Consider the following 21,522-nt stretch of genomic DNA (forward strand, 5'->3'; position numbering starts at 1 on the left):
ACAATACCCATGCTGCCAACTATTTTGAATGCAACTTTATTGAAAAAGAGAGACATTTTTATCCTCATGTTATTTAACTAAAAAAAATGAACCATTATTGTTGAGCTGTAACTCCTGATATTGAACAAATGTAACATAAAAGAAATTAAAAAAAATAATCACTCTGGTCCAGGGCAACTAAAAACAGTGACACCAGTGAACTTGAATTAAATAATTAACAAAAATCAACAGGAAAATGTAGCAAATATTAATGGCAGAATACTAAGTGTGGGTTAGAATATACTTTTTTTATGTTATATTAACCAAACAACTTGACTTGTATATATATCAACATAAAGAATATCCTTGACATATAATATAAAACATTACAAAACAAGATTCTCAGAATCCAACTTCTGAATATAGAAAAAAAACTAATCAACCCCACATACTGTGCCATCAAACATTATCTACAGGCATGTTTCAAATGCAGTGATTTATTCCGTCGTGCCGTGGTGGCTGGGTGCTTCGATTTTCCTGAAAAAGACAAAAAACATCTTTTAATTGACTGTGATCACGCATTGTAGAGACGATTTGCGTCCCATCACATACCTGTGGACTGGAATGAACTGAAGCTTTCTTTTGGCCGGCTGCACAGTCGTCTTCTGCATAGGAACACAACTGACAAGAGGTACCCCCTGCAAGCATTTGCATAATACATATTTCATACTCTGTTTCTCAGCTGACACGTTACTGAATATCATCTTAAACAGATGTAAACACCGAAGCAGTGTCATGTCTCTACCTAACTGTACCTTTTTGCAATTTCTAGCCAGCCTCAATCTCCTGTTGAACGTCGTGCGTCTCTCCTCTGTGGTAAGAGCTATGCAAGGACTGATGGTGATGCCAGGGTCAATGGCACTGGACAAAGACCTGGGCAAGGCAGAGCAGGACACACGTCAGACCAAGTCCGTGTCATTACTTAAAACTCTAATAATTAATCCCAGACGTCCATCTTCAAACCAGAGAACCTATAAATTAAGATGGCTGGTATTCGATCAACAATGGGGAGGGTTAATATAATGCAATTTTAATTAATTATTTATTAATCAGAGAGACCCAGTGTTGCTCGGATTCCACTCTTTATTACACAGATGCACTTAGAAGACACAGCAAAGGTTTTTTTGTTGTTTTTTTTTCTGAAAGAGTAAAAGAAAAAAGAAACACTTCTTACAAAATATTTACAAAACCTGGCAATGCACAGCATGTTCAGTAACTTTTTTTTTTTTTGATAAACAAAAATAAATAGCCTTTTTTTTTTTTCACAATATGAAATTCAAGAAAACCTTAACATGACAATGAAATGACCACACTAAATATCAAGTTTAGCAAGACAGAGAGGAGTAACTATGTGGCTTATGTGGAATCAGGAACAACACTTGAGTCATAGAGGTAATAATTCCAAGACTGTTATAGTGGCTTTCATCGTTGAGTGAACATCCCATTTATGAATTTAAACAATACAGTGATCTAAGTAAGGGCACCCCGTCTGAAAAATAACGTTGCTGGGAAGTGTATTTCTCCATTGTAGTCGAGAAAGGATACAAGATTGGTGATGTAAAATTGCTCTAAAATGTGCCTATAAAGGGTCAAGTGTATAATCTGTTAAAAGTGTACCCCTATTTCTCTTTATGTGCAAAAGTTAGAAAGGCTTTGTTCAATGGGTGGGTGAGGTGAAAAGGCAATTTTCTGGGATTTTCGTGATTACAAGCACTCAGATTTAGAACTTCAGCAGCGTGAGGTAAAGACATAAAGAGGTATGGTAGGGAGCAAATGTTTGACATGCTTTTAAAAAGTGGAGCTGACAATAGAGGGTGATTTTGTTCTTTGCTAGACTAATGTTGGAAAGTAGGTAGTAAAGTTATGGTAAACTGTAGTATGCTTGATTTTAAAATATGGTAAGCACTTTAAGGAACTGGGATAGATTTTGACAAATTGTGTAAAGTGTTATAGAACAGTAGTTTCCTTATTCTCATGTAGATTAATCAGCCAATTATATTCCTAAAGAACTGACTGATCCCAATAAACCCAAGGTGAGAAAAAAGAAAAGTCAATTTACTATCATATGTGACAAAAAAATTAAACATTCTCCCATTTTAGAAGCTAGAACCGGCATAAGTTTGGCAATTTTGTTTGAAAAATTACCGTAACCATTAATTGATTATCAAAATAGCTGCTGATACATTTTCTGACTGATCAATGTCTGCTGGTCTAAGTGTTTTTATGTACAAATCTCCTTTCTTTTTCACTCCAGTAAATGGTACCTGCCTGTGTTATTTTGCTTTACTGTGAACCAGAACGTGAATGGATCCCATGATATACGTTTGTCTTTATAGATATACCCACAATGAAGGCAGTGATGGAAACATTATAATAATGACTTTTTAACTTTTGCACATAAAAAGGTCTTAAAGTAAATTTACATATCACAGGCAAAATGTGTAAGATTATGTAATAACAGTTCTGATTCAACATTGCTACCTTGTGTTGTCCTACTGGCACATTAAAAAGATACAACCGAATTCTAAGCATTTGGAATTTACCACAAATCTTTATTTTGTCGTATCGACGGAGTTCTTGGTCTTTTTACATGAAATGAGAAAGATATTTAGGACATTGTCAAAAAGTTTTCTGCAAGAAAGTTTCTGCTCATGCAGCCTGCCTTTTGTACCAATATGTCACTGTATTGCTTTTCAAAGGTTTTGATGATATGAATTCATCTCAGAACACAAAGAAAAGATTTCATGATGGTGCTATTGTGTTACGTATAAATGTACAAACACATTTAAAAATGCCTATTTTGACGTATTTTATCGTATTAACAAACATTCCCTTAGAGCCTATAAATAAACAATCCTGGTCATAACCTACATTATATTTATTAGCAGGCCACAATCAAGAAATGAACTCACATAAAGTTGGATTATGATGCTATGGGGACATAGTGACCAAAGAAAATACTTACAATGTGGAAAAGCCCTGCTTCTTCTCTGGATTTCTCCTGTTGCCTGACCCACAATCTGCCTCATCTATAAATTCTTCCTCTGTTCTTTCTAGATGCACCTCTTTATCATCTATCTTCATGCTTTCGCCTTCTCTTTTTATCTCACTTAGCAAGTCAACTCTCTCCTTTCCCTGGCTTCTTTCCCTGCTTCGAACCTGGACATGGTTGGTCCGATTAGATTCCAGCTCAACAAACACACTCTTGTCCTTAGGTATATGCACCATACTCTCTGCCTCTTCTTCTATGGGGCATGGTGACCTGTGGGCAGGCGCAAGGGTCCGTGTAAAGGACATCGTTGGGTGCTGCCTGGCAGTAGATAAAAAATTTAAAACAGGGGATCTGAATGTGGTATTTACAGTTGTTTCTGCAGAGCAGGGGAAGTGCGCTCTGCTGGTCCTTGCAGAGGACCAGACACTGACTGGAGTCTGTGATTTGGGGATGAGCCCCCCGCTTTGAAACGGCGGACTTGCTGATGCAGTCTCGCTGATTTTAGACGTGATATGGAATGGAGTTCGACTGACAGTCCTAGGTTCAGTAGTAGGGAGTCCAAGGCTCTGGCGCCACTTGATTGACTCAGAGCGGGAATGAGTAATGCTCGGACTCAAAACTGGCCGAACTTTCTCCATCTGTGGGGTGACTCCCTGGACGTCGCCTTTCCCAGCAACAGGCCTTCTTTGCTCAGTTCTAGCAGCCCCTGCGCCGTCTGCTGGTTCCAAAAGATTGGGGCTGCACGACTGAACTGAGGACAGGCGTGATTGTACACCGACAACAGAGATGTCTGGCTGCGAACTGTGTGGCACTGGAAGAGGTTGACTAATCAGAGGAAGTTGTCCGGTGAGAGGACTGATATTTTTTCTTGGAATTTCAGCCAGCTGATTTTCCTGTTTAATGTCTTCATCTTGAAGTGGGGTCCAACCCGTGGTGGTACCGTTCCTTGATGCGTCTCCATCTTTACTTTTCTCTGCAGTGGAAACTTTGGCCTTTTCAGCCAGAAACCTTCTGATCTCTTGCTCGATGCTATCATCGCTATCTACTGAACTGCTATCTTCCTTTATCTCAAGAGTAGTCTGAGTGTTGTGCCTTGATGGGGCATCTTGACCCTCAGCTTTCAATTTCTCTGTTTCACCTTCATGTATATCATGCTCTTCATTCTGATTTGTCTGTTTATGTAGTGAAATGTTCATTTTACTCGACCCAGACTTGTCTTTCACGTCATCCTTACTCTTTTGTACTTTTTTCAAAGCACTGCGCTTGGAAATCGGATCAGGTTTGCACTTTTTGGTCTGTAAAGTATTTCCCAGCATTGGTTCTTCATCCTTGAGGCACTTTCTTGATTTCCGCTTTAAGTCTCTCGTTTTCTTCTTTGACTTCTTTTTTGTCTTAAGCAGATCTTTTATAGCAGTGTCTAGATCCTCATCACTGTCGAGTGAGCTGCTTTTGTCTCCACTTTGCTCTGTCTTGTGTAATCCAGCTATTGGGTGCATTTGACTTCTCTGGGAAAACATCAATGGGTTTGGTTCTTTTCCATGCTCAGGTATGGGTTTAGGGGCTAAAGAAGTTAAAGAAGTTTCTTTAACTTTGTTCTCTGCCCCTGACATGTTGGAAATGCTACAGTTTTCCTCCTTGTGTTTTCTTCTCTGTGTCAAAGACAATTTCGAGGGTTTCTTTTGGGTTGCAACTTGTGTTGCTTTCGCTTTCTCTGCATCATTTACACTAGGAGGCTCTTGTGTTGTTGCAGAGGTGGGCAGCTGTTTGTTCATTTGGGCCTTCTGCTCAAGAAACTTCCTGATTTCTTGCTCTATCCCATCTTCACTATCAATCGAGCTGCCATCACTTTCTTCATCTGGACAATTGTCAGTAAGTGAAGACTGTATGGACGATTCTGGGGGGGCACCACTGCTAAGGCCAATGCTATGATGGAAGGGCACAGGAATAACAGTTTTTGAAATGTCCAGTATTGCCTCAGCACACATGAGCTCTGCTGTTGTATTAACCTTTGGCAGGGCAGGGTTAGGGACAGGTTGCTCCTTAAAATTCTCTACTTTAAACAAATGCAACCCATTTCCTTTACCCTTTGAGCTGTCTGGTAGTGTATTTTTGGGTACGAAAGCTGATGATGGAGGAGGCTGAACAGATTTCCCTTCTTTCTCTGTTCTGTTCTTTTTCTTTTTCAGTCTGTGTTTCTTTATGTTTTCCGTGCTTGTACTTCCAACAGCATGAATTAATGACTTACTTAATGTTTTTTGCTTGTGCAAGAATGGTTTCAGGACACTCTTCTCCTTGAGTTGCTCAAGCTGGTAGCAGCGAATAGCTTCTTCAATACCGTCATCACTAGTGGAGTCAGAATCCTCTTTGAATGCATGAGGACTGAAAGCTTCCCTTTTGTTCTGCTGCTCCTTTTTCTCTAACTGGTATCTTTGAATGGCCTCCTCGATGCCGTCATCACTACTGGAATCATAAGAGTCTTCCTCCACCTTAACTGTGACTGGGCACTTGACTTTGCTGAAGAGGCCGATTGAGGAGCTTTTTATTTGCTCTTTAGAAAAGATTAAACTCTTGGTTGATGTACTTTTTTCAGAGACCAGTTTTTTGACAGTGTTGTCATTTAGGGACGCCTTGTTTTTGATATACTTTTTTACTGGAGCAATAGCTGGTGCTGTGGGAATCTCAGCTTTGACACTTTTTGGAAACTGGTTACTGGCAATCAAAAATGTATTGCTGTCAGAGTTCTGTTTGGAAACCTCGGGAGTTGGTGGGTTTTTCCTGGGAATTTTGGATGATGGGAGAAAGGGAAAACACGGTTCCGCCTTGCGTTTGTGATCATCCTTTTCCTTCAGGTATTCCAGTATTGCCTCCTCGATTCCTCTGTCCACTGAATCATCGCTGTCTGAGTCACTGCTCTCGTGGCTGATTGGGGAGGAAACATCTGGCTTCGGGTTTTCAGTGGGACCTTTAGTTTTGGACTTGGCTCCCACATAAGAACCCACTGCAACCTTGCAGACTTGGGGATGTCCATCCTGTCCTGACAGCACGTTACCCTCGATCTCGTCTCCCATCTCGAGTGAGGACTGGGTGCTCCTAAAGCTCTCTATGATCATCTGGACCTTGTCTGAGATAGGTGTACCTCCGGTGGACAACTCTGTGTCAGAGTCATTGAAGCAGAGTGGAAGGCTAAAGCCTCCAGGTGGGCCACATGTTCTCCATTCTGTTTGCGTCGCTGCAACAGGAGGCACATTCATCAAGTACATTCTAGTGAAGTTTTGTGAGGTCCTCGACCATTGGAGTGCAGCTGCCTCCGCTCACAATCACATTGTTCAATCTGAGGAGAGAACAGAAACAGAAACAGGCAGGTCAAACTACACTGATAATTAAAAATACCTCATGTGTACAGTTTATGGAATTTATTATTATTCATGCTGTTTTCACATGTCTGATCCTTTTGTAAGAGCTGTGAATGAAGTCCAAGTCATTTGAATATTGCAAACTGATTCATCTAACATATGTCTAAACATTTACACATTTTTCAACCGTGTACAGACGTCCTGGATTGACAATTTCAAGGAGATTTGAAGCATTTTTCATGTTCTAACTTCCTGTTGTTGGAAGACATGGTGCTATGTAATAAATAACAATGTACAGTGTGAATAAAAAGTTACTCTTAGCTGCTGTTACTGAACATTTAATTATGTAATTTGCCTAGAGTATAATTTAACTGTTATTGAGAAGAGAATATCTCCTCACTTATTCTATATGTTTATTTCATTTTTTCCCCTTTACTTACCCTACAGTATATAGTCAATACTGACAGAGGCTTCCAATCAGTAACACATATCCTTGCACACATCCTGAATATGCTAAAGAATTGGCATCATTAGTGCTCTGCTACCATCCTGTGGAGAAACTCGATGTAGCCACTCTGCAGGCTGTATGTTAGCATGTAAAATCTTCACGGGTGCAGGAGTCGTTGCTTATTTATGGGTGAATTTGTGGATTTCTGACTGTGTGCAGAGTATGTCCGGTGCCTGTAGCTTCTTCATAGTAAAAGCTTTCTAGTGGCTACCTTTCGTCAGTCTAGTTCTGCCCTGTTTTGCCCCCATTTACAAAAAAGAAATCACACATAATTGCATAAAGTCAGTAATTGTAAGGCAAGTACATAAAAGTTCTACCAAAACTGCACAGGACCACAACACAGGCAGTGATGCTGGAAAAATACAGAAGGAAATGTTCAGGTACATTCTGTCACACTGAGGGAAAGAACGGACTTCATTACAGCCCTGACAAATTATGACAAATAACCCCCCGGTCTTTTAGCTGGAGCCTTTGGAGCATGCCAAAAAACACATGGCCAAATTAACCTGCTAGTTAGACCCTGGGGCAAAAATAATCAGTGAGATCCTGTTTAGTACTTGTGCCAAGTTTATTTAAAGTACACTTATCTTTTGATTATACACTGGGTACGTAAAATGAAAAGTTAAATATTTAAAAACTCTTAAAAGTTGATTTGAACAAGACAAGGCTTTAGATTAGCCAACACGGCAGGAGTCTATTTATATGGTGCATATTAGAGATTCAATTTGCAATTCATCAAATTACTGCTAAGGAATTGTCACACAGTGAAGCTGGGGCTTTCAGGGGCCCTGAGGGTCTGGGGCCTCTTGTCAGCTGTCCAATTTGCCCAGTTCATGATCCTGCCTTGGGGCTGCTCTGAAGCTGTGATTGAGTGTTCAATTTATTGCAGCACAAATGAGAAAAAAAAAATTAAATAATACTACACTCCACCCTCACATGTGACGACTTTGCAGACACAATTATCAAAGTATTCTCTCAGGGCTGTTTGTTGTTTACCTCTTTTGTGATCTACTTATTCTTTTGTGAATTTAATGAGACATAAGAACAATCTCCTGGTGATTGAGTTTTGCTTTTGAGCACAGCTCATTCCCAAATAACAAAAACACAACAATTTTCAAATCAAGGTGAAACAGACCTATCATCCCTGCAGACATTTTAATACATACTCTTGTTGCCTTAACTTTTAAGTGGCTAAATAGACCCCCATTTCCCCTATAGGTCACCCCAGACATGAGCTTCCTGAGCCTTGTAGGTATCAAGGAATATATTTTGGATTACTTGCATGTGAAAATTAGTCAAATACACCCTTGAATTGCTTAATTTAATCCTCCTGTTAAGATAATGTCAGGTCAGAAACTAAAGTCACAGGTTGTTGTAGTAAGTCCATCTATTAGGGGGCACCCCCTGAGTGTCAGTGGTGGGCTGGCAGCTGTGTTTTAATACAAACGCACCCTCTAATTACTGTATCAATTACCTCAAATTAACAATGTTAAATTATCATGTTTAACCAACTGGTCTTTGTCCTCCCAACACGCTTTGGATCATTTGGTTTTAATGCTACACTGGATGTTGTTTAAGCTCTTCTTCTTGACGGACAGCCCTGACTGCACACACATGCCCCGAGTGAGTAACGCAACGCCGCTTACGCTGAAAGTTGTCACAACATGAGCCGGCTGGGCCAAGAGTTCAATCATTGGTGGGGTTAGTATAAAGAGATTTTACAAAAAGTGGAGGTACAAAATTACAAAAAATTAAAAGTAATATATGTACTCAAATATTCAGAATGCAACCTGTCATAAAACATGATTGGATCATTATTACAGATGCATCAGTGTGTAAACTGAATTTTAATGTTGTAGCTGGTGAGGGTGGAGCTATTTTAACTACTACACATACTTTGGGGGGGGGGGGGGATTGCACCATTATGCAAATACATTTTGACCTGGAAATACTTAAAAAGTACAAGTAACTAAAACTACTTCTGACACTTGACTGAATGCAACTTGTTATTTGCAAAAATAAATAAATAAAACACAAAATTCTGCAGCTTGACTCTGGTTCCTGCAAGGATGTTGTAGTTTTTTTTTAATGGTAATGTGGACCCTAAACTGTCCTATGAGTAACCTAATGTCCGGAACTGAAGACTGCAATAGGCAGCATTGTGCCTCCATGAATGAATAAGCACGGTTTCGGGCATCAACCCAGTGGAGGAGCCTCAAACTTAAATCCAGCTCATCCACCTCAGCATGCAGGCTGCAAAGGGGGACGAGCAAACCCCACCAAGACAATATGCCTCCTAACTCCTAACCAGAATCCCCATTGATTATAACCTGCAGAGCTCTGTTTTGTTTTTTAGTAAAGTGCGAATAAACTACAGGAAACCAGGGTGGGTCCTTGAAGACGGCAAGAAAAAGCACACAAACCGAGCTAGCACAACGCAGTCGTATGCCAACTTTGTTTGACGTATCATGTGTACAAAGAAAGTTTCTCCAGCCATGCAAACATAAGTGACTAGCTTTTTTTTTTTTTTTAATGTGTGTGTGTGTTACATAACCAGACGTGTTATCGTGTTACCTCCCAGACGTTTTCCTGTTTGCGAAAGAGCAAAAAAAAAAAAAAAAAAAAACCCCCGCCTGTCCCCGTGAGCCTCTAGCGGCACGGACTGCACCGTTGCCCGGCGTGCAGCGTTAGGAGACTCCGCAGAGCGACCATGTTTCTTGGTGCCGGCCACGGTTGTCAAATTTTTTTTTTTTTTAAATAAACACATTACTCGGTTAATAACACCGCTAACCGGGAGTAATACACGACTATTTGTGAAAAGCGTGGTTCAATTCGTGGGTGAAACCAGCGGATGTTGATGGGTTGAAACATCCGAGGGATAAGCGTTGCTGGTCGGCGACTTGAAAGACACAGGCGGGCCTCCCGGCTGCTGCAGCCCCGGCATTTTCTCCGGCAAAGAAAGCCTTTGTATCGAGCCACAGCTTCACCCTCCTAGCCGAGGCTATTTCCCTCCCCTCACACAGCTACAGACACGGTGCACAAGTTTAACTCACCGCTACATGAGTGTGTTCATCGCTGGCCGTTGATTTAAGACATTAAGGGGAGAAAAAAACGCCGTCGTGATGATATTTCGGTGTCCGTCACAAGCTGCACACGCCGCCGCCGCCGCCGCCGCCGCCGCCTGAAGCTCTCGCCGTCGAGTCCCCCCCTCCGCCTGCGACTGCCGGGCGGACAAGCTTCCTTAAACCCAGGAGTCCAGCCAAGCGTGGACCTCTTTCAAATATGGCAACGGTAAAAAAAAATAAAAATGATGCACGCTTCCATTTTAAATCACAATATATTTATTTTTTTATGTTATAACACTGCAAAACATTTTGATATGTCTAATTAAATGTTGCATTAGTGAATGAAAACAGGCTTTTCCGGGAACAATTAACCCTTAAAAATACTTAGAGGACTTAGTGATAGTTTAATTTAACGCCTTATGATACATTTTTTTAATCTTTTATCTCCCATAGTTTGATTATTTTAGACGACTGCCAGTGTGTTTTAATATTGATATCAAGTATAGTGTTTATTTATTGGAATAAAATCCCACACATTATTGTGCTAACATACACTTTCCAATCAAGTTTGACTCAATAGTCTGTATTATACTTTTAAAACAGCCCCGATGTGCCTATAGGTTACAACTCATTATCACCTTTATAGACATTACCCACTTTAGTGTGTTTTTAATTTGATTCCAGGCAATTAAATCATTAAAATAACATTCAACAGCTATAAAAATAGATTTTTTTTTTACATTCAGCTCATTTCCCAGTTAGGGTTCATCACTTGTGACTTAATCTAAATGGATATTGGTACTCAATGCAAGGTTTACAAAAGCTGATTGATGTCACATACTTTTCAATCTAGTAAATACATTTGGTTAAAAAGCATAATTAAAAGTTTTTCAGGTTGGTAGATTTAATCTTCCAGAAAGGTCTCTAATGGGATGTAAACTGCCACATTAAGTCAGTACTCTGTTTTGGATGCTTGTTCTACATATGGGGGTTAGGCACCTGATTGCAAAGAGGTATTTTTTTGGCACATTGTGTTTTGTTGGAAATGTCAACACGTGGGTAAAATATACTAAATGACAATGCATTAAAGACCCTGCCAACCCTCAGCCTCAACAAAGCCAACACAAAAAACAGTGGATCCAAAACAGTTTGTGTTTACCTGTACAGGGATTTAAAACTGTGTTAAAAGCCTAAATGTTGGTGAGCAATAAATAAATAATAGACACTAGCAGACCTGAATGGACTCATATTTTGCATCTAACATATTCTCCCTCTCTGTTTTGTCTAATTAAGTCTGAACGCAGTTAATGGAAACTTATCTTAAGTGTGGTTGAGTCTATTACACTGTGTGCAATATCTAGGCTTGTGAAAAATCCATCTATCCATTATCTGTAACCGCTTATCCTCATCATGGTCACGGTGGGGCTGGACCCTATCCCAGCTAACTTTGGGTGAGAGGCGGGGTACATCCTTGACAATCCACCAGCTTATTGCAGTGCAAAATAATATTCTAATATAGAAAATATTACGAACACCACACAAAACCACCTGACCACCAAGAGACTCCCGTCACGCCCCTTGTTTACTGGGGAAATACTTTGTCATAGTTTGGACATAAACTTTCAGCCATATTCAGCATTTTGTAACACAGGATGTAACAAAGACACAGATTCTTTTAGATTTCGCCTTGTGTTCTTGAAACATGTTACATTGTGATGTATTTGTATCGGTCATGGTGTGTAACCTTGAATAACGCAAAAAAAAGTGAGCAAAAATGTCCTTATAAGTTGCCATTATTAAGTATTCCTAATATTTCTATTAGATCAGAAAGGATAAAAAACAGTTATGTGTGTTCTGACTTCATCTTATATGATTGTCACAGTGTTGCAGCTACCACTGCTACATGTGTTGTTCTTCTGATCCCAAAAAGCAACACTGCTTCTCGAGAAGCACGTAATCCATCAAAGTGTCTGTCATTTGGCTTCTGTAAGTAGGCATCCTTTTCTGTTTGGTCTTGAGTTTGCTGTTAGTCAGTCAGTGGCGTGTTGTCAAAATTTTTGTTCAACTTTGATACCAGTTTACACCAGTGTTTCTTGTACTATTTGTGGTATATATGACTACTTGTATGTTTACATTGAGGTGTTTAGGGCTGCAGCTATCGATCATTTTCACTACCAATTACTCTGTAGATTATTTTTCCAGTATTAATGGTGATGGATGGTGTAATCTAACTTAAGTTAACTTCCCAGAGCCCATGGTGACGTCTTCAAATCTTTGTTTTGTTCACCCAAATGTCCAAAATCTAAAGACATTCAGTTTACAATTAACTACCACTATTAAAAGAGGCAATATTTTTTAAATATTCTATCTTGAAAAATGACTCAAATGACTTACTTATTACCAAAATAGTTACAGATTATTCTTCTATCAATCAACTAATTGATTAATCACTTCAGCTTTTTTGAAATATTACTGAGAGACTGTCCATATTCCAGTCCATCTACTCCTGCTTGCTGGTTGAATTTGAGCTTCTTTTAACAAAGATGTAACTCTTATGAGGATTTGATAACATGCTACATCTAATATACTCTACAATGCTAGTAGCTGAAGGTTTGTTCATAGCTCAGTTGATGGCACCCAATAAAAAGTTTCCTCACCACACGATAAAATGATAAAATAATTATTCTGGTATTATTGTTTTACATTTACACACATACAAATTTGATGGCACATTTGGTTGACATCAGTAACTGCAGAGCAAACATATGTAAAGCATTGCAGCTTATGTCTTTTGAAGAGTGACTCACTCACACTCTGACTTTTATCACCCAAACTATGAAATCAGAAATCAGATTCTCAGGCCTGAAACTGTCCCCATTCATCTTCTGAATGGTAACTAAGTAACTAAACATCCAAGGGGTGGGGAGAAACAACAACACACGCCCACACACACACACACATGCCTACACACACAGTTCTACCTCCTGGCCACACATAACACTGCCAACTCCCTCAGGAAGAAGAAAAAATGCAGTAGAGGACAGTCACTATAGGGGACAGTTGGTTGATGATGAAAGCTGCCACCAAAATCAGCAATAGTGAAATTAAAATGCAATAGCCAAGTTTTGACCAGTAGATGGCGTTAGACATACATATTCATAGCACAGTATTTAACACACTTTGCACTAAACTGTCTAAATCTGGGTTTAGTTACACTTTAACAGATATTTGAATACTTTTTCCTGAAGATAAAAGGCAATTGGTGGGTTCAAAATGAGATACTCACGGTGACATAAAGTTAAACGTTACATATGATTCTGTGGATAATATATTGTGTGTGATATGATTCAAAGTCATTTTACATCCATAAATCCATACACTGCAACAAGAAAAGCTACATTATAATCTACTGAGCATGTTAAATTACTTTAACCTCAGCTTTTCAGAGCTATCTATAGACATTTAATCTTTCGCCAGTCTAACTTTCAACCTCCCATACATCAGCCAGGAGAGAACATGAATGAGAATGGACCTTAAAATCCTAGCAGGGATCACTAATAAAAGAGGCCTGTAAAAGGTGCAGTCGGTGGTTAATGGTCCTCATCTTGCACCTTAACATTTACTGCCATTAGAGATATTAACTGATGGGAAGTCTCACCGGAAGATTAACAGTTTCACGTAAATCTAGTCAGGTTTCAAGAAGTAAAAAAATCTGATCATTACTGCCCCATAGTCTATAAAAAGTGAATAATATCTGAGGGGTTTTGAGCCATGTCAATATTCTTCTCACGCTGTGTTTTTATTAGGCAGCCAACATTAGTCTGTCTGCTCAGACACACGTGTGAGCATGAGAAGCACATGAGCCAATATACTGTAACCACACTATTCCACACACGATACTTAGTCCACATTAAAGATGCAGCTCCTTTTGCACGGATATCCGCTGCTTGATAAGTGATTCGAGTTGCACCGATGAGACTGAGCCAAATAGCCCTATTTTCATGGCATAAGCAGCTACTACTGACCTTGAAATACACTTTGGTCATTTGGTGTTTTCATTTACATGCAAATGAGGAAGTGGTGGGATAGTTTTTGGTACTTGGTGATAACTGAGTGCCCCGAGAATAGACGTCCAGGTAATTCATTTGATAATAGAACACAGGGCATGATGGAAATACAAAGCAGTCTCTCTCTGTCTATATGCCTCTGCTGTGGAGGCTCAGCCATGCAAAACCAAAGTGGAAAAAGAGGTTCAGCACCATGGACAGCAGCCCTGCTCACTCAAGCCTCGGAGGGGAAGCGTATATGGAAAAATTCGAGTAGTTATTTATTTCCTCCATAACGCATCATATGTATCCTTAAGGCTTTACAAGCATGTTGAACGTGTTTCATAACCTCATAGAACATTTACGAAGCCAAACATTTCCGTTACACCCTCTCAGCCTGCCTAAATGCTAGAACACATGATAGAACTGCAGCTCTAAAGAACCACCAATGGTGAAAAACTTCCACAGGATGCGTTTCATTTCTCCCTGCCCTGCTCTGGAAGATATAGAGGTAAAATAAGGCCAGATCATCTAGTTATATGAAAGGAAAATGGTGAAGAAAGGTGATCAAACAGATTCCCTGAGGCAGCCTCGTGTCTGACGTAGATTTCTCTTTCTGGGTCTTGATATTTAGCCTACCTTTTTTGGATATGGAGAGAAGCTTTTTGTCTTGATTACAGAACAAAGGATGACCTAGAAAAAGATGAACCGACTGAAAAGCTCATGAAAGTTGAAATGGATCAGACGAAGTTTAGAAGCTGGTGCAACTGGAGTAAAAACAGACAGGTTGATACCACTTATGCCACTGTTTAAGCAAGAGTTGACAGGCCACCCAATAACTTGAAATAAAGAGAATAATGTTGCTGTTGAATTGGGCGTAAAGAGACTTAAAAGAAGGCATTGCCCAGATTGCATTGCATGTATCTTTGGCAGATCGTGTGGAAGAACATGACAACTGTTTTGGAGCACAAAACAGAGCAAATAACCGACATCTGTATTCATGTTATTCAGGAAAAACAGATCATAAATTAAACCCGATAAACACCTCAAGCATGAAACCTGACACATGGTGCTCTACATTAACCCACAGGTTTCGATCAGTAGGGTTGTTACTAAATTACTGTCAAATCTGAACCTGCCTGAAGACAGCTCATGGCCAACAGAATTAAATGCCCAAGGTAAAGCCACAAGGAGAAAAGGCTGCTTATTAGACAATGATTGTATAATGTTACTTAATGTTACCAACAGTGTAGCATTTAACTGACACCAAAAACATTGGAATAATTTCTGCAAATTAGAATATTTGATCATCTTAAATCAATCTATCTAATATAATAATAGTATGTTCGAGTGGGTTTTTCTGCAATATACCACCAGATGGCAGTGTATACATGTGTAAAACAGACATCATATACTTCCTCTATCAGTTGTCTTTACCAACAGCCATTAATAATAAGCACAGATACAATAAAATTGATGGAAATCAAAAGAAATAAAACACACATGTAAAATATATATTCATATTGGGATAAATATTATATTTATATATAAGTCTGGTAGTTGGTGGATGTATAAAAAAGGTGAAATATAATATTATTTGTATTTTTTTGTATTTTGGTTTTTATGTCGGTCTGGAGGAGGATTTTGCATCTTCTTGCATGCTTCATTTGCAGCTAGGTCTGAGCCATCCATAATGCATTGGTTTGAAATGCAGCACAGTGACTCCTTTTACTATTATCTATGCATATAATAACATGTATACAGAAACCCAGGAGCATATAAACCATGGCACCTATAAAACCGGTATGATCTTCATGTTCTACAGAGATAATTACAGCACCGAGATGCACTTTAAGCATCTACAGTCATTAACGACTTTTCATTCTTACACAAAACTTTCCCTTCGTCAGTATTTTTTTTATTTTTCTTATTGTAAAACCTCCAATATGAAGTTGAATTTCTCAAAGGAGACATTTAGAGTTATAGTAGTCATAATTCACATAGCGTTGCAGCTACAGGGGGCAGCAGAGACCCGCTGTGGTCCTTCAGTTTCTTTCTTTTTTTTTTTTCTTTGCAGTGTTTGTAGTATTCAAATGAGAGAAAGGCAGTATGATAGCAGCTTTAATTACAACACAAAATTCAATCTTAATTTGTCTCCTCTCATCCTGCATCATCTCCTTAGAGGAGTCTGACAACCTGATATGATGGCTGATGTTTATTAACCAAAATGAAACTGATCCAGAGCTTGAAATGCCAACTGGCAGGGCCATTATTTTTCTTAATGCGCCTGTCAAGTACCACGACATCCACATGTTTTGCTGGCATGTGATTCAGGAAAGGAATATTCTACATGTTCATGGAGGCAAAAAAACAAAAAACAAAACAACATTTAACTTTTTAACTGCACAAACCTTCTGCTTTTTCCTTCCTGAGGTTTATTTGAGCCAATAACCACAAAGGAGGCACTCTATACATGAGATAAACAACATACAGTAAACAATTATAAGAGGAGAACGGGGGAGGGGGGAATAATTGATAATGAAACTGGAAGTGTGCTTGAGCCTGACACAGAGAGAGCGGAGGTTTTCACAATGAGATGTAAAAAGGCTTAAAGATGGTGTTCAGAGAGAAAGCCAAGACCCCAGCTGTGCCCCTGCTCCCACTCAGCACACATGTATGCACATATGCAGGTCCACCCACACACTAATACAGTGGGCCTGAGCTGATTTGTGTTAAAAACAATAGCAGCTTATTTCATACCAGTGAAACACTGACAGTGTATAAACGGCAGAACTATCAAACTTTGTCACAGTTTTGCACCAACTCCAGAATTAGCAGTCAAGTCAGATAATTAAAAAGTCGAGACATTCTCGACTCTGTTTCTACAATTTCCAGAAGCTTCAGTCATAACACGTAATATTCATCCTTCTGATTGATTTATATCGTGGCAGTGCGATTTCCCCCAGAGTCCATCAATTCTTAGAGTGAACATAAGCCTCTCAGAGAGAAAACAATATTTGTGCGTGTCAGGTTTGACATGCAGGATGATTCAGTGAGTCATTGGTCTCTGACATCTTCCAAACACGCACAGCACAAGTGAAGCCTGATGACAGAGCTGTGGCATCATGTTTGGGATGAAAAGGCAAACTGTCACCTCATGGAATCAAACTTGTTCTTGTTTTTTTTCAGTTTACAGTCAGTATTTTGGGACCTTCTCCTCCTCCATTTGTCAAAAGTCCAACATAATCAGGGAGAGAAATCTGCTTAATGCAGCTCTCAGTTTGTGCCGTGTTAAATTTGTTCCTGCATCCCACTCAGGGGGAAAGTAGCGTTTGTCAGCATGTTTGCTATTGACCAACAAGTGAACATGAGCAGTTGTCCTTCTGCATTTAGCTCTTTTGCTATTGCAGCATTCTGCAGATTTTGCTTTATGCTTATTTGTTATCACAAGTTTATGTCCTTGCTTTTCTCACAGTCGGGGCACTGTGGTGCTCTGCAATGTCGCGCAGAGGCCACGTTACATAACCGCTTTTTATTCAGTGACAACCTTTGTCTTGATGCAGAAAAATACAGATATTGTATCATCTTAAGTCAAGACGAGTCACATTTCCATTTCCCTTCTGTCTGCTCTTGAATCAGACTTCATTTGTGATGTATTTTGTGCTGCTTATAATCACCTAATGGCATGTTAAGTATGGGAAAATGATGGTCAGGTGTACCATGGTTGGAAATGTGTGGGAGGAGATGACTGCTGTTACTGTTTACCATAGTATTTCCTCTGTGGAGGCTGCTAAGTGATCCAGAATAACCTGACATTTCAAACACATGCACAGACTGGATAATAAAGAGTAGCATGAAAAGACGAATGATAGCGAGAGCAGCAAAGGAGAATTTTTGTTTCACTATTATATACTTGATTAAAATTAATTCCATCTTGGGACTATCAATGAATCTATTAGCTCATGAAAAATTCATCTCTCATGATTAATTTATAGTAGGTCACCTAGAGACAAATGAGATAAAGGTTGATTTAGTGAGCGTGTAATGCTTTTTAGCTAAAGTTTGCAGATGCGGAGTGTGTTATGACCCTCAGAGCTTTGAGGACAATGTCATGTCAGATAAACACTCTTATTATAACCCCAACAATCCTCTATCATCTCCACACAGTGGGGTATTGATTGGTGAAGAAAGTACATTTAATTTCTCTCCCAGCAGGTTGGCCGTGCCCAGCTGTCCTTCAGACCCCCTTTTTTCCTCTGTTTAATGGAATATTCTTGAGGGAGAGAGAGAGACACACACAGGAACAGTGAGTAGATATGTGCCTTCAACACCTACACTCCATTGGGAATGCTGATTTGATGAGCCCCTGTCATAAAAATCACATGGCAGTAATGCACTCGGGTGTTTTTTTCCACTGCTCATTCATCCTGTCATATGAATATATATTAGTTCTTTGTGTGGGATGGCGCTTAGAGTCGATCATCTGCATTTGTGCACGTAACAAAAAGTGTTTTTTTAATCGCCTGCACAATTGGAATTATTTCAAACGAGTATAAAGAGTAGTCATATTCCTCTCCACAATAAATAATAGCATTCTTTGTCCTCTGGACAAAATCAATTCTTTGAAATATCAAAATGATTTCCATCTGAAAAAAGTGAAATGCATAATCACAGGTTTTGCCCATTCATTTGACATCTGGTGTTTACAACAACAAAGTGAAGTGTGTATATATTAAGCCTGTTTTGTGTTGTATCAATTACTCATGTAGGGTACCAAAATAGACGTATCTATATATGTGTACACTGTATATTTTTATCTACCGTACAGGGAAGTTTGCCAATTTTCTGTCTGTCTGTTTACAGGTTTTGGGGAGTGCTAGCGCATATGTGAAAAAAGTTATATAAAAACCTCCTGAAGGTCCAGAGGGAGCTGTCTGAAGTCTGACAAGAAGTTGGTTGTTTCTGAAGAGTTGAAAATGGAAATGAATAAAAAGTGAGAGGAGTTAGGAAGAAGTGAGCTTCCCAGACCACTATAGCCCACCCGTAATGTCTGCTTGGGGCTATATTATACTACACATCCGTATCTCTGACAAAGCTGTTGGTGGTCAAGTTGCATTGTGGGTAATGTAGGCACCAAAAGAACAAAATCTCTGATTCTGCAACTTTAATATAGCTTATTTTCCTACCTGTCCATCAGGAGTCCAATAATGTTATAGAAGTACAATTCTATCTGTGCTGTCCTTTAATTTTTTGATTTATAAAATCATGACTTACTTAAAATGTCATCACCCAAGCATCCAACGTCACCGCCAAAGTGCAGAAATTGTCTAGCTCCCAAGTAATGCATTATATGGACATATGGGTTTGTTTTTGTTTTTGCTGGGAAGCAGGACACATACATTTGCCATAATGTAACTTGTGTTATGAGGCACAGGAAGCCATTCGTTGCTGAAAAAACAGCGGCATTCACCTTTATATTCTTGTTCCTAAGGTGAAAATTGAGTTTTACATTTTCTAAGCGTTTAGCAGTTGACACCTAGTGCCTTTAGGGAGTGTTTGCGAATTTCAAAGTACAACCATATGTCTCCTAAGTGAGCGGTATCCCCACGTGTCTTTCATTTTTTCCTAGTAACCCCTCCTCTGGGATTTTTACAACCACATCCAACCTCATTATAAGTAAGGATGACATCATGTGCAGTCCTTTTTCTCTCCCTGAAGGCCCAGTGTGGAACAAGCGTTACTAGGATCACTGATGAACAGGAGAGTTAGTCCTATAGGCCAGCCTGTGCACATCTGTGCATCTGTTTTGATGGGGAAAAAAACATTATGTAAGTCAGTCATCAGTCATTCAATTGATATTTAAATGTCATCAAACTTGTAATCCAAATAAATAATTGTCTAATAAACGAGGGAAGAATCATGATCTAATATTTGAATCTTTTTAGCCCTATTCACATGTAGTGTCTTTTTTATAATGTGCACTGTCCACTTTACTTCATTCATAATAAAAAAATAATAATTGTTATAATCTAAGTAATCAACTGGGCAGGTTTCATGGTGATATCGATTAGTACTCCACAGAATGTGTGGCCATAACACTATTTTCTTACTATATATTGTCAATGGTAAAGATAAAATATAATTGAGAATGTCAGTACTGTTTTTCAGTTGGATTGTATGAAATAGATCCTGTGTGATCCAATAAAACAGCAAGATTTACACTGATTGAAGTTACCACAAATCCTGCTGAGTTCTTGGCAGCCAGGAAGAAAATGTTTGCCGAGTCGATGTGACTTTTAACCAGAATGCCCCCTCGGGTTCAGGACTGGGATTGGAGTGAAAGGTTGTCCATAAAATATGCATGTCACACCAGGGGCTAGTGGTGGAGTAAGTGTGAGTGAGTGAGTGAGTGTGTGTGTTTGTGTGTTGGGTGGGTGCTAATGGATTACTTGAGAGCTGGAGAGGTGTGGAGGTGTACTTTAAAATACAGTCACATTCTGTAGAGTAGATTTATGTTACGAGTGTGTGGAATTATAATACAGCAATAATTCAAAGGAAAATGCAAATTCACAAAAACATTTTTGTGTATAAAACCCCCCTCCCCAAAAAAAACACACGATGTTAAAGCCTTCTTTGCATTTTCATGCTTTCAAAAGCAACGTAGAGTCAATTTTTACATTTAATATTCTTCAGTCACACACACCTCTGTCATAATTCATAAGGAAGACAGGGCCAGTCCAAACAGAATCACCAACTCCGTCTGCTTTCTCTCTCTCTCCCTGTCGAGTGTGTTCAATCATGCAACTTTTAATAATGCATAGATAGTAATGTTTACAGAAGACATGTTGTGAATGCCACCGTATCGATCTCATCGCATCAGTGTTTGCAGGTCAATGTCAGTGGAGCAAGTCTCTCTGAAATCACACGGCAATCTTCATGGCAGCATCTTATTTGGCAATATGTAGACTTTAGTTTAGTTAGACCCTTTTAGCTTTTGAATGATATTGTGTTTCCTAATGTGCTATTGAATTATGACTATACATACAGTTTTTGGCCCCATGGGGGTAGTAGAAAAAGCTGTAAACACATTAAGAGTTATTTTCCACTTATTTTTAATTGTTAAATATCAGCATGAAGTTGTCCAAACAGTTTGGAGTTTGGAAGCCAGTAGTCACTCTCCTTTTTGCTCTGTTTTGGTCTCCATCGATTCCTAAGGGGAAATATCTGGCACTTCAGCTGCTAAATGTTTCACTATGTTCACTAAGCTAGTTGCTTACCTTGTCTGTCTGCTATTAGGTTCTAGAAAGGTAGTATACAGTGAGCTCATTTGCTAAAAAAAACGTTGTTTACTATGGCTGCAAACAGGGTTTAGGAGAGTGGTGAGATTAAAACCCTAAAACGCTCCGAATAACTGATGGTAATTGTCAAGTTGAATGATAACTCTCTGTGGGTTGGTCGCCATTGGCCACTCCTTTCACATTGGTCATATTGATTTTATTGACTGTTAAACTAAAATATT

At 39.2% G+C, this 21,522-nt stretch overlaps 1 protein-coding gene and 1 long non-coding RNA gene across 3 annotated transcripts; one reads left to right on the top strand and one right to left on the bottom strand.

Moving 5' to 3' along the window:
* Positions 1 to 44: 44 nt before the first annotated feature.
* ppp1r26 (protein phosphatase 1, regulatory subunit 26) lies at positions 45 to 10,103 on the bottom strand. Its single transcript, XM_010742415.3, has 5 exons — positions 9,946 to 10,103; positions 3,005 to 6,362; positions 795 to 912; positions 592 to 677; positions 45 to 516 (listed from the first exon to the last, which is right to left on the bottom strand). The coding sequence occupies exons 2-5, from the start codon at positions 6,289 to 6,291 to the stop codon at positions 477 to 479; spliced, it is 3,531 nt and encodes a 1,176-aa protein (XP_010740717.2). The 5' UTR covers positions 6,292 to 6,362; positions 9,946 to 10,103; the 3' UTR covers positions 45 to 476.
* On the top strand, positions 10,066 to 19,904 carry LOC109140871 (uncharacterized). Of its 2 annotated transcripts, none has more exons than XR_002042587.2 (4): positions 10,066 to 10,183; positions 11,840 to 11,943; positions 18,216 to 18,309; positions 18,867 to 19,904. It is a non-coding gene; the product is annotated as an uncharacterized LOC109140871 (long non-coding RNA). The 2 variants fall into 2 exon arrangements; XR_002042588.2 differs by having other exon boundaries at positions 18,219 to 18,309.
* Positions 19,905 to 21,522: the final 1,618 nt, after the last annotated feature.

The sequence above is a fragment of the Larimichthys crocea genome, chromosome IX (assembly GCF_000972845.2).
Source record: "Larimichthys crocea isolate SSNF chromosome IX, L_crocea_2.0, whole genome shotgun sequence".
NCBI lineage: Eukaryota > Metazoa > Chordata > Actinopteri > Sciaenidae > Larimichthys > Larimichthys crocea.

Coding starts and splice junctions, on each gene's coding strand:
- ppp1r26 (XM_010742415.3), bottom strand. CDS start 6,291: ATGTACTTGATGAATGTGCCTCCTGTTGCAGCGACGCAAACAGAATGG. Junction 913..3,004: donor AAGCAGGGCTTTTCCACATT/GTAAGTATTTTC, acceptor TGCCTTGCCCAG/GTCTTTGTCCAGTGCCATTG. Junction 517..591: donor CAGTTCATTCCAGTCCACAG/GTATGTGATGGG, acceptor TGTCTTTTTCAG/GAAAATCGAAGCACCCAGCC.